Genomic DNA, 17,116 nt, shown 5'->3' with positions numbered 1-17,116 from the left:
CGCTGGCCCGAGGGCGGTGCCGGCTGGCCCGGAGGTGGCGAACAGCACCTGTGGAGGGGCTGCCGGGTCCCCGAGCCCTCCGTGGCACCGGGAAACAAAAGCTGCGCAGCCGGTTCAGGGTGCAGCCCCTCGGCCTCCGCGCCGCACACGGACAGAGCCCACACGGCGGTAGGGAAGCAGGACTTCTATCAAAATAAAGTCTCATGTTCATCAAAATCGGCCCGTGCGAGATTATTTTGGAAAGTTGTGTGTTATGCTTCAGGTGTTTGGGCTCGCTTTGCTCGCAGCGCTGGGCGGGATGAGGAGGAAGCAGCGGGCGCTGCTCTGCTGTGCGGATAGTTAAACTCTCACTTGTAGCCACCGCTTCGTGTTCAGAACGTGTCTGATGGCATAAATAAGAAACCAAGTATATTTATCAATTATATATAGCGCATATAGTACTGAGAACCACCAGGACTTTGTGTCATCTGGATGTGCACTTGACAGAAAGTGATATTTATTTACTTTAGACAAGACAGGACCTCTTCTACTAACATGTTTGACATGTTGACTCATTTTTGGTTTTTTCCCAATTTCTTAGTAGAAGGGAGATGTCAATGTAACACAGTTCTGGATATTCCTAGTCCTGGGAAATGGTTATATTGCTATCATTGTAGGAAATGTGGGTTATTTCACTAAAGGTTCCAGTCTTTTCATAGAAGATTTTAATTTTTAAGGTTTGAAACTGAAATGCAAGTAGGCATATGCATGTTCTAGGCCTTAGGTTTTTTGAAATCTTTCCTATGTTGGAAAGCTGTGTGTGTTAGAAGTTAGTAGAGTTTTTTTGAACTTGAGTGTCTATATCTGTAAAACTTGTTGAAGATCTTGAGCCATTATAGAGTGTTAAGCCAACTGGTTTTTGTTCATCCTGCTGCTTGTGATAGTTTGGGTTACCCAAATTTTTAAACATTAATATTTTAAATATTTTTAATTCTTTCGGTACAAATCTAAATGCCCTCAAAATTGTTAAAAACACTTGCTATGATTGGATTCGAGCTCCTTAAGATGAACCTTTTTGGTTAAAACTACTTTATCTTGTGTACAAGCAGGTCAGGCTTGTGTCTAACTGTAAAGTTCTGAGCCTTAAATAAATTATATATAGATATTTTTTTTTTTTATTTCAGGCTGATGACAATATAGCATCAGAACCAAGGATTAAAAAACTGGAACCAGTACTTTTACCAGGTAGGCATGAATCAGGAATTTGACAAATACCTCTGTTGGTATTGATTTTGGTATATTTTAATCTTAGCATTGCTCATTGAGGGAATATTGCTTTTGAGCAGAAAAAGGTAATGATATTTGTATCTGTAGAAACTTATTCTAACATACCTGAAACACTAAATAAATACATAGGCAGTTTTGCCTGTGTGATGCTTTACTACATATAGAATAATGTCTTGGTTTTACTGTGAGTATTGGAAATTAAACCACTGTTAAGTGTTTTTGCATTCTTGACAACTTTCAGAAGACTACTGGTAATTACACTTTCATCAGATAGTCAGATTTTACCTGTGTGCAGAACCCAGTAGCAAAGCCTGTGTCAGAGTCTTCCTTTATTTTAAAGGAAAGTAGTCACAGAATTTCCAGTATGTGGGTATGATTGACTTCTGTATTGGAAAACTTCTAATGCCATCTTTATTCATTTACTCTTATTGAATAGGGTGCTGTTAGGTAAGTTTGGAATTTGTGTCTTCAGACCACTACAAAATAATCTTTTTGGGGCGTGGGTGAAATAAAGCTGTGCTTTTATTACTGTTCATCTTAACATATTTATAAAAATGCAGGGTATTAATGGCATCCATATTTTAAAAGAAATAATCTCTGGTAGATGATAGTTTGAGCAATGAGGATTTCTAAAAGCCTTTTTTCAGATATGGAAGGAGCAATCTACTGTGCCCAAGATTACTTTCATTGCAAACTGTACATCACAGTAGTAAATTTGGCTTGCAGTTTCTAAGGATAATTTTGAGCTTAAAACAATGTCATACTACAGTTTTTTTCTTAGCATTCAGAATGTATATTTAAAAATATGAATTTACACACACACACTGATGTAGGTATAAACAACTCTTAAAAATTATTTCTGTCACTGCTTTACGTGGGCCTGTTGCTAATTAGGCAGTACTAATTGATATGTGATATGGTCCAGTGTGGTACCTAGGAGACTGAAATACTGTGGCAGAGGTTCAACTGAAAGAGTAAATAACAACTGCCTGACATTCTTCATGAAACAAAAGAATGCAGAGCTTGCTTGAGGCATAAATGTCCTAAAATACATTGCTGAGATTGCTTGATATTTGAAATAGTTATAGTTTTACGCTTGCAAAACTTCTGCTTACTACTTGGCATCTCAGTGATTGTGTTGCAGTTGATATTCATCCAAGGCCTTTGACTCACAAGGAAGTGACTGCATGTTCTTCTCTGAGACATTCCACAGCAACTGCAGGGCAGTACGAGAGTGCTGTGCTCAAATGTAGCACATCTTGCCTTTGCTGTGGGACCTGGCCATGAGCAGTCACAAAAGTAACTTCTGTGCTGCCACTTCTTGCAGTGTGGGTCATGGTCTATTTGTGAAACTTCCAAGTACTCTTAAAATGGTGTGACTGGGTTTGTTTTTCTCAACTGGCTTGTATTTGTTCCCTCTTTGCATGATTTTCCTTGTCTGCACTCTCTTTGAAGTCAGCATTTGATGGCTTTTGGGACATTTGTAGTAAGTTGCCCCAAGTTATGTAGAAGCCACAGTATGAAGTACCACAGATTTTAATTTCCACCTCCATATCATTGTAAGGTATTATTTTGAATTATTTCATAATAAGATTCACTGCTCTGTATAGCCACAGAGTTGCTCTGACAAAATCTGTTCATGACTCTGTATGAGAGTTGGGAGGGTGATAGAAGTGACTTAGTTAAAATTACTTAAATGCAATTCTTCCTGTTTGAAGTTAAGCACCAGCCTAAAGACATTTTTTTGTTTCTGTCATCAGCCATGCTGTAGAAAAGTGCATAAACAAGTACACTTTGTACTGTTGGATAGACTGGCTTGTGGATTTGTCATAGCCCAAGTTACTGGCCAAATTCCAACTCATTTAATTATATTAAGGCTGACTTGTACTTCCTTGTAAATACAGTTTCAGTGTGGCATTCCAAATACCCTATCCTTAACAATGGTGTGAAATTGCTTTTGCTCTCAGGAACAGAGATAAACCTGAGTGGCTGAATGTTTGTTACGCTTTTTTAAGTAGTGGAGTTTTTAAGGAGTTCTTTTGGAATTAAGTTACATTAGCACAAGTGGGTACTGGCTTTAGTAATCTTCAAAACCTGCAAATGGTTGTATTAAACTTTTGATTCCTAAAACTTAGTGACTCTGAGGGAGTGGCTTGCTTACTAATTCCAAAGGAGCTAAAAACCCTGCTGTCTAACTTGTATTTCTGTGCAGTAGAGGTTAGGACAAGGAGTTACAGGCTAGGAAATAATACATCTGGTTAGAAAATGAAGTGGTTTTTACTTGAAAAAAGAAAATTCATTGCAATCAACTTTCAGCCTATAGAGTTTGTTTTGAAAGTTTCCCCTGTAGGCCAGAGCCCACATCTCATCAGAATTTGGAGCAAAAGCCTGTATTCTCATGGAACTGTATGCCCTGAGGAGGATGTTTATTGGGAAAAGGAGCAAGTATCATTTAAAACAAGTGAAAACCTTGGTAGTAAGGGACAGCTCTGATACTGCAATAGGGAAAAGCAAGTAATTTTATAAAATTTGGTATAATTTCATTGCAAAACAGATGATACAGGTTTGAGGTGGAGTTATAAAAATGTTTTAATTTTATTTCTGCAGTTCTGTTTTCCTAGTGTTAGCTCTGTGAGTGAGAGTTTCTGCAGAATTAGTTAAGAGTTGGCCTCTGTAACAGTTTCACTTTTTTCCCCTTTGTTTGTGTACATTGCTAGTTTTATAAGCATGTCAAAGAGGAAAATTACAGAAATAGCAGGTAGTCTAGCCGTCAGTCTGTTAAAGTGCCTTGCCTGCCTGGTAGGAAATTGGTCTGTTTACCTTAGGGGAGTGCTGAGTTCATGTTGTTAAACCTGAAGGTGTGTTTTGTTCTGGGGATCAGCTGTAGCCTGTTTTCCATAACTGTGTCTGTAGCATTTCCAAGTCATCAACCTGATCATTGAAAAAACCTGTCCAGCACAAGTGGGCTGTGAATGCAGCGAGTCTCCATGCTGTGAGTGGCACAGCAGGGCACAGAGGTGCAGTACAGGGATGGGCTGTGAATGCAGCGAGTCTCCGTGCTGTGAGTGGCACAGCAGCGTGCAGAGGTGCAGTACAGGGATGGGCTGTGAATGCAGTGTGTCTCCGTGCTGTGAGTGGCACAGCAGTGCACAGAGGTGCAGTACAGGGATGGGCTGTGAATGCAGTGTGTCTCCGTGCTGTGAGTGGCACAGCAGCGTGCAGAGGTGCAGTACAGGGATGGGCTGTGAATGCAGTGTGTCTCCGTGCTGTGAGTGGCACAGCAGCGTGCAGAGGTGCAGTACAGGGACGGACAATGAGCTAGTCCAGTGCCACACTGTCGTTTGGGAAGACCAGGCAATGAGATCCTCCCTGTTGCTCACACAGGGCATTCTGCAGCAGATTGTAACCAGTGGAGCATCTGATTGTGAGGAAAGGATTGTTCCTCCTGAATCTTAATGTCAACTTGAATTAGTTGAATTATTGCTCTGTATGCTAATTTGCTAGTAGATTAAGATAGTAGTTGCTACTTGTAAGTTTTTTACAAAAAGGCTGGAAATGGTTATTAAATTATAGACTAAACTGAATTACAATAATAGTTTTTCTCTTTAAGGCTTGTTCATGCTAAGGCAAGTTCAAGGGGCAGTGGTGGTGAGGTGCTGTTGAAAGCAGTTATGCACAGGCTGTTGTGTCTGCCCTGTTTTGTGGTCAGATGACAGAAGTGACCCCGAGAGCCGTCACTGGTGTGTGGTGGGTGACCAGCAGGGCACAAGTACGGCTGGGCGGGGACAGATGTCACCTCTGGCTGCTGGTGGCCGCGGAGGCACCGAGGGACAGGGGGCAGGGCAAGCAGCTCCAGCTGCTCCCTCTGCACAGCTGCATGGGGACTTTCCTCTTGCAGGAGCCTCATGGGGACACCCGAGTGAGGAGTCACAGGTTATCACAGAAACAGTGCCACCGCGATCAGTTCCTCTTGCTGGATTTGTCTTACTTGAGTTTATGCTGTTGCTTTCTATAGCCGTGTAAACGTTTATCACCCACAGCTTCACATGGTAACAAGTTCCATTGTTTAATTATATGCTATTAGAACTCCTTTTAATGTTTTTGGGGTTTTTTCTGAAATTACTACTATCCAGTTCCTTTGGGTAAATCCTAGTTCTTGTAGGGCACAGCAAACATCAGGCCATATTCCTCCATTTCATGCAAGTTGTGATTTTTAGACATGTGTTAAGACATTTTTAGACTTTGTTTTGACTCTGTTTGGCTTAATTGTCTCAGTAGGTCCTAAAAATGAAGTTTCCCATATCTGTAATCATCTTTTTAATTCTGAACGAGTTCCTGTTTTTTGCTGAGATGGAATTATGTATCCTGTTCAAGATTTTTGCCGTTGAATATATTCGGCTTTTATTTAATAATGCTCATTGACTTTACCACCTGTTTTTTTATTTCCATTGGCTTTTTTATATATATGTGCCTTTAGAAAGGCAAGTGACTGTAGAAATTTAATTTTGGGATGTTTTTAAGACTGTATCATGGAAAGATTTAATCTCTTAGAAGAGTCTGTTTCCCTCACAAGTTAGCTCCCAGCTTTTTGGTTTTTTCTGCTTTCTGCAATTCCTTGTTACATTGAGTCATGTGTTCCAGAGCAGCTGCAACACATCATGTGATAGGAGAGGGAAACTCACTGTTCACTGAGGCACCCTTGTGCAGTAGTGCCCCAGGTAGGTTCTTTTGTCACTGCTCTGGACCCTGCGCCTCTTGCTCGGCGTTTCCTTTGCCCCGCGGTGTGCCAGGGCGGGAGGGCAGCGGCCGCGCTGTGCAGTGAGTGCCCGGGCAGGGCTGCGGCTGTGTGAGCCGGGGCCCGGTCAGTGGGGTTAATGGGGTTAATGAGTAACGCCCGCGATCTGTCGGGTCTGCCCCGCTTGGCTGTTAGGAATTATTTGCCTTAATGCCTCCGAGGGAAAACTGGGGTTGTTTACTTGGTACAGGTGCTGTGCTGTCGGTGCCTTTTCCTGTGGCTGTTTCTGGAATGAGGTACTGATATTCAGGAAGGCATTACCTGATCTGCTGAGGATGTGCGTGTGCTGCTGGTGAGCAGCGAGAGCCTGTCCGTGCTGAGAGCACCTGAGCAGAGCTTGCCCGACTGCAGCTCCTCACTGCTCCAGAGCACGCCGGGCTGCTGATTCTCATCCCAGTGCTGTGGAGAGCTCGCCAAAGCTCCCTCCTTGTGCAGCTGAGTAAGACTCATCATATTGCAGGGTTAGGTTTTTTCCCCTGAATCAAGTTTTCTATTTGAAACTGAGTGTTACTGTGAAAATTCATTTGTTTGTTTTTAAAATTAATAGGTGATATAAACAGGAAGCAAAAAAGCTTTGTAGCTTCATCTTGTTTTCACGAATCAGTGTCATACAAGAGCATGAAATTATTTTCAGCATTTAAGAATGGCCAGATTAGAAGATCAGAATGGCAATTTGGAAAATAATGCAATTCCCTGAAGCTTTTTTAAAGTAGATGTTTCAGGTTTTTTTGTTGTCTATACAAAGACTGCCAGAAGTTTTATGTAAGTTTTGAGAGTTTTGAATTCTGGATTTGAAAGCTGAAACAACAGGTATCTGCAAACTAGTTTTTCATACTGCAGGAAGTTTTAAAATGAACCAAACATTTGACTTAGATTTAGAATGAGATGTCACTTACAGTAAGTATATACTAAGTACTCTTTTCTGTTATAGCTTTTTTGTTTGTTTGGCTCAAAATAAATTTTCAGACGTGGTTTGGGTTCAGTTAACTGCTTGTTTTGTGTTTGGGTTTGATTTTTTAAGGACATAAGTACAACCAAGGCGGTCTGCATGCAGAATCTAAGTACCAGATACAATCTTAGAAGTAGATTTTACTGGATGGAGTAATTTTGTCCTGCCTTTTGTTATAAAAGACATTTCTTAAAGCTTCTGACTAGTAATATATTTTAGTATTTGTAAACATCTGCAAAAATAATTTCCTACATGCAACAGGTTAGCTATAGGCCAATATGGGAATAATTCCTTGAAGCTCTTTTAAAATTAAATATTTTAATGTTTTTACATGTGCATTTTGCAAAGAAGTTGTGAAATAATTGGTTTCTACCCATTCTGCCTCACATTTATTTAATGCTACAAGCCATTTAAATCCAGTAGATTCTGAATTGTAATCTGTCCAAGCTACTGGGGGTTTTGTCTCTTGGCAATTATATTTTCTTCCAATGAAGCAGTGAACTGATTCCAAACTAATTTCTAAACAAATGCTTCTGTATTAATTTGTTAAGCCAAACCTGTATAATTTAACAAAGACTCAGTAGTACATTAGAAGTTCAGCATCTGTAGCTTGTATTGGTTAACATAAAATAACAAGCTGAAAACTTCAGTCTTCTCAAATTGTTACTGATTATATTGTTTAGGCAAAATCAGGGTTTGGGAATCTGTAGTTTATGTAGCCAGACTTAAAAATATGCAAACACCAAACACACTCCCTCGTCACTGGCTTGTCTGTTGTTCGCATTACAAAACTCTGACCAAGTCATTGCTAAAACTCTTATTGGAAAGGTTCTGGTGACAAGAGTTTATTTTAATTTGGCCCAGCTATACATACAGATGCCAACAGGAGCTGTTTATTATTCTGTTCTTCTCACACAGAGGTGTGTTCTTATTAACTGCTTCATACTGACACCTTTTTGTGCAACCAAAGAGCAAGCCTGATCAGAGCTAATTCAGGTGAAATTTGAACTGGCAAAAAAGGAAGAAAAGATCCATTTTTAACTGGATCAGTTCTCTGATGAGGCTAACAAAGTCTGCCATAAATGGCAGTGCCAGCACAAGGCTTGAGGTGGAAGTGAATGTGGAATATGGAACTGTTTCTATTCGAGTGGTAATACAAGTTCCTGGATTAAAGCAACTCTGTAAGCAGATTTTTAGTTTGCTGTAATACTTTGGTTTTGATCTGATAGTGAGAGCTTTGCTCCTGGATGTTCCTTTCTTGCCATCTGAACTCCTGGTGTTTGTTGCCTACTCTACATTTTTGTGTCCTTCACTGCTGTTGTGAGATGTGGGGAAAGCTTTTGTGGAGCATCCCATCCTAGTTCAGAAAAGCAATTATCTTCTCAGGTCCCAGCTGTGGGTTTGTTTGGCTTTGCTTTTGTTTTTTGCAATGTTCATAAAGATTAGCCATTACTGGGCAAATACTGATTTTAATCTTGTTATTGTGCATGGGAAACACAGAGATGATCTTTGACAACTTACCAGAAAGCCTTTATTTTTTTGCTACTTTTCTCCTTACTGAGCATTAAAAAAAAATTATCTAAGCTCTTAGCACACTAGAGAAACTACAATATCAATATATGATATTTTAATAACAAATTTCTAATAAGACTGGCAAAGCAAGCTCTTTTGGTACTGTACATTTATAACACACCACTATCCAAACAGTGGTCAGAGTTGTTCTTTGGAATCTCAGGTTCTCCTGTTAAAAATTAATGAAAATTGTTTTTCATTCCCCAGTAATCACAGAATTGAGCTGTCCTTTTGGAACAACCTTGTAAGAGCTCATGAAAATCAGAAAATAGATGAAAGACAATTATTTAATGAGCTTACAAATACTTTTTTTTTTCTTAAGTTTGGAAGTGCCTGAGCACACTGAACAGAAGATTCATTTAGAAGTGGATTAGAGACATTTACATCTAAATGCTTGATGCATACTAATAAACTCATACAATTTTGGTATTCTCTCCACAAGAGAGCAGATAAAGGGACAAAAATGTTGTAGATTTCAGTTAGTTATTAATGAAGTTTTTATTGGAAATTCTTTCTTGGGAAATTCTGAAAGTTAATTATTTGCCAAATATTTTACAAGTGAACTCATTATTGTGCATTCTTAACAGTTAAACAGCTACTTGAATTAACTGGAGCCTCTCTGTTGTGAACTTGTAAGACTGTGTTTCACATTAACAACTTATCTTACTTGGGTATAATCATTACCAGCATTGTAAATGGCAAAGAGGAGTTCAGTTTCCAGGTGCTAGGTTTTTATGGATTTAGGTAGAAATTACATGACTGCTTGAAGTACTTAATAACCTCTGTTATTCTTATGTCTTTTAGACATTGAACATATCCATTGAGCTTCAATGCTCATTAAAGAAAGTTTATGCTGATACATTTGTTCTTGTGCTTCTGGTACAGCACTGGGAAAGTTCCCTTAGCAGCATGTAGGGTACCTGTGAACTTACTGAGCTTGTAGGATTTGCATTATTAATTTATGGAATGTGATTTCGGCTATTCATTGCCTCTAGCAATTATCAGATTTTTAATGTGATAAAAATACTGCCTGTTAGCATTTTAAGATGTGTATGTATGTATGTGTGCCATGCCACATCTCTCAATACATATATATATTGATCTCTGTGTATATAAAATACTGCTCAGTTCCTTTAATTATGCAGCATTGTTGTGTTCAGTCAGTATTTTTAGAGTTGTTGAAAACTGGTCAGTCTGTATCACCTCCTGCATTAATGAGGTTGTGGTCCCTCATGCTACTCAAATCAGCCTTCTTTCCTGAAAAGTTACAAATTGCTACCTTTATTAGATAAACAAAAAAAAAATTAAACTTGATCCTGTGAGGCAGGGCCCCAAAAGTTGCAAAAATATCGTAGTGAAAACAGTGTAGAACATCCTTTATTGTAGGAGGTTGGTGATTAGGGATTGTGTTTCAAGTTCTGAGGAGCCAAATTGCCCAAGCCTGGTGCAGAGTGGTGTGGCTGCAGGCTGGGGAGAGCACAGCTGTGCTGTCCAGTGCTCCCTCCTGCTGATCCTGGGCTCAGCAGGGTTCTCCTGCCTCTCTCCCAGCTCCCACGTGTTCCCAGGCTCTGCTGCCTGCTTTTTATTTTGATTGCAGTGGGTTATGCATTATGCTGGATTAGATACATACCATGAATTCTCTTAACATCCAAAATTTGAGCCAGTCACATTACATGTGCTTTTGGGAGATTTAGCAGAATTTTTCAGAAGTTTAACAGTGTGTGTTAGGTGGAGAGTGTATTATCTAATAGATCCTTCAGTATCTCCTGTTATTTTTGTGATTTGTGTATTCAGTGTAGAAATATTTTTATTAAACATGATTAGGCTTTTTTACGTAAGGGTGGCAACCTGTAATTTCTCTTCTGGTTTCCTGTCAAAGTTTAAACAAACTGCTCTCGTCTCCTGAGATCATTCTTTGACTCTTGGAGTCAGATGGAAGTGTTGACTGCTGTTCTGTGTCTGGAACAGCTTGTGACTGTTTACTGGAAAAAATCAGCAGCTACATTGTAGAAATGTGCAGTGTAATATCTCTGAATAGCTCTGTTGTCTTGTGTAGGAGAAATCACCTACTCAACTACAAACACGAGAAGGGTTCATTGTGCAAGTCCTGCCCTTACTACTCATGTTGTTTATTTACTTCCCTAAATTTTCATTTTGAAAGGTTCACTATATATATATATATATATATGTAAAACATATAGCTTGTTATAGATGTCCAAGCAAGGTATAAAAATGGGTCACATAAAATTCCAAACCTGAATCTTGGGAAAAAAAAAATCAATTTCTAGAGGTGTTTGGAAACTGCTTCTATTAAATTTGCAAACTTTCTCATTCTTCGGCTGAAGTTGGTGTGCACACGTTATCTATCCTGCCATACCTTGATCCTTACGTTCAAAATGGACCAGTTCTGGGTTAGGGCTGCAAACCTAAGAGCAGAAGATAAGCTAGGCCAGAAAATCTAGAATGTATTTGTGTTGGACAAAATGAAACAAAATGCAGTTGCACTAAAATAGGATTAGAATTAACATGTTGCAGTGTAGCCACACAATTATGAGGAATGAAGGGGGGAAGTAAAAAGGACTGGCTTTGGAAAGAGAATGATGTAGCAGGCATGTTTTAAACTGTGGTAAATTCAAATTGAAAATGTGTGAATGTTTTTCATTTCTTTTCTGTTTGGTTACGTCAAAATAATGCAGCACTGAAATAGTTTGATAATTGTAATTTGCGTTTAGAAGCGTCTCCTATGTGATAGTAAAAAAATATTATACTTGTAACAGATAAATGAATGTTACCAAAAAAAGCTATGAAGTTGCATTTCATTTCATGGTGTATTTAGCTCTCAATAGTTTTTAATTAGGAATGCAGTGATACACTGTCAATATGTAGAGAGAGAAGAATAAAAATTACTTGGAACTCAGTTTATGAGGAGCTTGTTTTTCTTCACACACAGGAGGTGACCTAGAGCTTCATGTTGAATAGTTGAAGACTTAATACCAACACTGAGGAGAAATTGCTTCAGTAAATGGTTTGGGCTTTTGCTGTTATTTAAGTGAATGGATTATTTGAAGAAATGCTGGGCATTACGAAGTTTCAGGCCAGACCATGTATTGAAACATTTTCATTACAATGTTTAACAGAAGTAGGGCTTGTCATTCTCATGTACCCCTTTAGAAGACATTGTTTTCAGCTGCTGTGGACTTGGATGAGTTTTTAACTATTTGTACTGAAGCTCTCAGAACCAGATCTTTTCTTTTCATATTCAAGAGCTTATTTAAGCACATTTTAGCACTGTTTGAGGAAAGACTTTAAAGCTCCAGGAGATCTGTTTATAGACATTTTCACAGTTCCTGCCACTTCTGGCATAGAATAGTCATGTATATGATAACACAGGTCAATGAAACTCGTCTCCTCACATCTTCAAACAGTCCCAGAACACAGATCATAATTTTGGCAGCTCAAGGCTACAGACTTAGGCCAAGACATTTTATAGCTGAACAACTGAGCCAAAAGCAGAGATGCTGCTGCTGCTCTTGGTGACTTCCAGGCAGATCCCTGATTGTATCAGGGGCAAGAGATCCAGTAGGACAGCTGGGTGAAATGGCTAAGGGGCTGGAGGGCCTGGAGACAGCAAAATGTGCATTTCTCTCAAGTGTCTGGGACACTAAAGGCAGTCATTTCAAGGTATGGTTACTTGGCTGCAGTGGTGATCACCTGAGGAAAGACCTGCTCTGCAGCAGGAGAGAAATGGGGAATTTATTCCAGGCTGTGATTCTACTCCTTGGACATGCAGTAGCTGACTGCTGCCAGTACAGCTGTCCCAAGAGCTGCTGTTTCCTTGCAGAGCATGACTGTGGGATGGCATTTCAGGCAACTGGGACTGAACATGCCAAACCTATTACGAGCAAATTAGGCTTCAGCAATCTTTAGTCCTTAGTTTCTTCTAAGCAGAATCTCAGAGCCAATATGAAATTACACTTTTCTTGGAACACACTTGTACTCCCACACTATTTATGGTAGACAGCAGCAGCAGGAGGTGGTTGATCTGGTGACAGAAGTGAAAGCCCTGTACAGGAATAAGAGGAATTACTAAGTTAGATTACTGAAGGAAGAGTTACTGTTTACCTTTCAGAAATCTTGGCTGTGGAACTGAAAAGTATCATTTTCTGTAGTGATCACTTTTTCTTTTTAAATGGTCCTCAGTCCCATTTGCCTATATGCTTTTTTTATTTTATAGCTTATGCCAGACCATTTAGCATAATTTGTATTTTTCTTCATTTGAATCTTCTGTTTTATGAAGGAAATCCAGAAATATCTCCTTCATTAGACAGTCACAGTAAAAAGTTGGAAATGTGTTTGTGTTCTGTTTTTTGAAGCCACCTGAAAATGTCTTTATAAATGCAAAGTGCAATGTGGCCTGATGATTCTGAGTTCAGGAAGTTCATAGAATTCTCTGAAGTACTTAACAATAGCCTGCTAATTTCAGTTTTTAAAATAAATGCTAGCTGAAATACAGGAATGTATGCTTGTTTAAAGGACAGTGTTGTTCAAACACATGAATTTTTAATAGTGGAGAATTGCAGGTCTTGATCTCTGGATCTAAGGGAAGTGGTGTGTGGTTTTGTTGGGTTTGACTGTGGGTTGGGTTTCTTGGGGGTTTGTTTTGGTTTTTGTTCTTTGAGGTTTGTTTTGGTTTTAAGTTGGTTGTTTTTGTTGTTTTTGGGTTTTGTTTTATTTTAACTACTACACAATCTTGTCCATTTTGGAATGGTAATTTTCTCTTTTCCCTGGAGCGGTGTTAGATAAACTCCATGTTTACCCATAAGAGATGGATAACTTGAAACTGGTAAAGAGTTAGGGGTTCCTTGGTACTACAGACTTAGAATTGTTGTACCTCTAGGATTTATATAGGCTTCTCCTTTCCCTTCCCTTTCTTCTGTTTCAGGTGAAATTGTGGTGAACGAAGTAAATTTTGTAAGAAAGTGCATTGCAACAGACACGAGCCAGTATGATCTGTGGGGCAAGCTGGTTTGCACTAACTTCAAGATTTCCTTTATTACAGATGACCCAATGCCACTGCAGGTTGGTAATTGCTCACATGGCTACACCATGAATGTTAAAGTGGAATTATTCACACAGTCAGTCTGTCTCATATCTGATATAAATGGATGCTTTCTAAGCAGGCCACAGGATGAGGTTCCATTGTCCCGTTCTGAATGTGTCGCTGTTCCATCCATTCATATCAGGACAAGAGCAAGAAATTTGTACAGAAGTACATCCAGCTCCATTCACCTCCATGGATGGAGGCTTCCCCAGGAAGTGGTTTTACAAAAGACAAAGCAGGAATTATATGCAGATGTGTCCCTCCCTGAAGGAGCTGTTTGCAAATGTCCCTAAGACTAGACAAGTGTCAGATCAGCAAAGCTCTCCACATGGTGGAGTTTTATTTGTGTTACTGATGGAGGACAAAGTAACCAGGAAAGAGTATTCATTGTAGATGAAGCAACAAGAAGAGGGGAGAGTTCTCTCTTCTGCTTTGTCAAAGCAGAGCTCATGACATTGAAAACCATGATCAGTTTTTGAACAGCACAGCATACAACACTGGAAATCCAAGTAGTGATCCGTGTGTTATTTTCAGTAGAGTTTGCACTTCCATTTGGGGCTTTTAAAGGAAATGTTCTATTAACTAAAGATATGTATAGCTGTGAAAGTAGAGAGATGCTTATTCAATAATAGTTAGGAAGTTTGACCAGAGCTACATCAAAAGGTTAATTTTTGGCATTAAGTAGTTGTTAAAATTTGCCCCTGAAAGTAGAATTAATTTTTTTTCTTTCCATGCTTACAAAAGTAATAATAATAATTGGAGATTTCTTACATTCCTTATATCATCTATAATATATATAATATATGTATGTATTTTTACTTCAAATTGTATTGGATTTCTAAGAGTAATTTTTTGATACTAATTCAATAAATTCAGTGCAAATAGAGAGGTTATTTTGCATATTCCACTGGGGTTCTGAACTGCTGGGTGTGCAGTTGAGCAGCCTCTAACCTCTAATTACCTGGGAATAGGCAAGGGTAGGACCTGTCAGAAAAGCCTAGGCATGCCTGATTTTTATCATAGTTTCTTCAAAGTTGTGCTGTATATCTGGTTGCAAACTGCAGAGCTGCAATTAATGGCTGTGAGTTCATGTGTTTCAGAAATTCCATTATAAAAACCTCCTCCTTGGTGAACACGATGTCCCACTCACATGCATTGAGCAGATTGTCACAGGTATGTCAAAAATAGCTAAGTATAATGACAGGCTTTATTCTTATTCAGTACAAAACTGTTACTTCCCTGTTAAGTTCTGTAGAATTGTTGACACTTGAGGTTTTGTGTCATTAATCTTCCGTGATTTGAAGTACTTGGTTTATTTAAAATTAGGCTAAAAGCCTCAAGTGCTGAATAAATCTTGAGGTGCCATGCAGGAGACTTAGTTGGATCTTTATAATAAAGACTTTATATTTGTAACTACCATACTGGATCAACAGTTGTTGTAGGAGAGACATGTTACAGCAGTACAAAATTTTGTTAGCAATGTTTTTACATTGCATCATCTGAATCTCTGCCACTGAAATACACTAAATTGCAAAAATATCTTATACATTGAGACATAGATGGGATTTCTGACAAGAGAAATGCTGTGGTTTTCAATCCTCTCTAATTCTTAGCAAGTTAATAACTGGTGATCTCCTTGTGGAGAACCAGGTTTTGATTTGTTGGATTCCATAGCCTAACCTATTTGTTAAGAATCCGTTTCATCTTGTAATTTTAAAATTTCATAAAAGTGATAAATTTTCAAACTTTGTTTATGGCATGGGCTATTAAACACTTGGTTTTCTGACTGTACGTAATCTAAATTATTGGTTATAAGTTTTCAATGCCCAAAGTTGATTGTGATCACTGTGAAAAGATTGTGTTTCTGAAGAAGAACATGATGAAAAATGCTATTTTTTTACAACAAAGAGGTGCTATTAACCTGTTATATTGTCTTGCACTGGCCCATATTTGTTGCCCCTTTACTAAAACATGAGGTTTACCCTAAGTTTAGTGAAATATAAGCCTTTACTAACAGGAATCAACAGATTTTCTACCTGAATCAAAATGTCCCAACAAATAAACTTCTGGCAGCAACGTTACTGTATCTGTTTGAGCCAATCTTGTGTTTCCTTACAGAACACAGTCAAATAAGTTTCTCTTCTTTGCAGTGAATGACACCAAGAGGAAGCAGAAGGTCCTTGGTCCTAACCAAAAGCTGAAATTTAATCCAACTGAATTAATAATTTATTGCAAAGACTTCCGTATTGTCAGATTTCGTTTTGATGAAGCAGGTCCTGAAAGTGCAAAAAAGGTATTGTTATCTTGTTATGAATTTCTGCCTTGTAGTTATCACATGTAGCAACAGCTGTGCTGATAAGAACATTTTGTATTACTATGTTTTGATAGAGAAGTGGGGGGAAGAATTGCAAATTATTCACATTTTATTACAGGAGAATATCTGGCGTCAAATCTATTAGGGGAAAAAATTTAATGTGGTGTATTAACTGTTCAGTATCGTATAAGATAAACCAGTATTTCTTACCATATCTGTTTTACTTTTAAAAGTTATTAATTTATTAAATAAATCTTTTTAAGGACTGGAATCAGAATGTTGCATTGCAGCTGTACAACAGATGTTTGCATTTTTATGGAAAATGCTTCAAGCTTTGATACTTTTTCTAAAAGTCATAAGCTTAATTAACCCAGAGGTTGAGCGTACTGCCTTACAGATGTCCTTAATGGTGTCACACAGTTCTCCAGCGAGCTCTTGGAATCACCAATTTGTCCAATTTACATGAACCTGGGCTCTTTCTCAACATTTTGTTATCAAAGCCTCGTACACTCTCAGCAGGAGGAATTACTGGGCTCAGTCCATTCCGAGGGGTTCCCTTCCTTGCCTGATGGTGCCGGTGCTGCTGCAGTCCAGGTGCAGCTGGGGCTGTGCTGCTGGGGGGCTGCGCTGTGGGGCTGTCCCAGCCGGGCTGTGCTGTTGGAGCTGTGCTGTTGGAGCTGTGCTGTTGGAGCTGTGCTGTTGGAGCCGTGCTGCGGGGGCTGTCCCAGCCTGCCTGTGCTGTTGGAGCTGTGCTGTTGGAGCCGTGCTGCGGGGGCTGTCCCAGCCTGCCTGTGCTGTTGGAGCTGTGCTGTTGGAGCCGTGCTGCGGGGGCTGTCCCAGCCTGCCTGTGCTGTTGGAGCTGTGCTGTTAGCGCTGCCCCAGCCGGGCTGTGCCGAGCAGGGCCGACCGGCAGCGCCTTCCCAGCGCTCGGCTGCCCTGACCTCCACGGCACTGCGGCGTGGCACAGCCGGCGTTTCATAAGGAATGACCCACTTTGCTCTCAGAGCTTAACAATTCCCCTTCTCAGTAGGAGCAGGTTTGAGTTTAGCCCTGTAAGTCCCAAGGACCATCTGCCCAGGCATAAGTCTGTGTGCAGTTACTGACCGAGAGCTGCTGAAC

The 17,116-nt window shown here is 39.5% G+C and overlaps 1 protein-coding gene across 1 annotated transcript in view; it reads left to right on the top strand.

Moving 5' to 3' along the window:
• The window catches only part of MTMR10 (myotubularin related protein 10), a 33,678-nt gene that overhangs the window by 881 nt on the left and 15,681 nt on the right, over positions 1 to 17,116 (top strand). Inside the window, exons 2-5 of the mRNA XM_014306461.1 lie at positions 1,164 to 1,224; positions 13,525 to 13,661; positions 14,784 to 14,856; positions 15,834 to 15,976. Of these exons, the coding sequence (XP_014161936.1) occupies positions 1,164 to 1,224; positions 13,525 to 13,661; positions 14,784 to 14,856; positions 15,834 to 15,976 (414 nt within the window). The remainder of the gene's footprint in view (positions 1 to 1,163; positions 1,225 to 13,524; positions 13,662 to 14,783; positions 14,857 to 15,833; positions 15,977 to 17,116) is intronic.

The sequence above is a fragment of the Geospiza fortis genome, unplaced genomic scaffold (genome assembly GCF_000277835.1).
Source record: "Geospiza fortis unplaced genomic scaffold, GeoFor_1.0 scaffold171, whole genome shotgun sequence".
Taxonomy (NCBI): domain Eukaryota; kingdom Metazoa; phylum Chordata; class Aves; order Passeriformes; family Thraupidae; genus Geospiza; species Geospiza fortis.
Note: the sequence above shows the minus strand (reverse complement) of the source record. Positions and strands in the feature narration are given on the sequence as shown.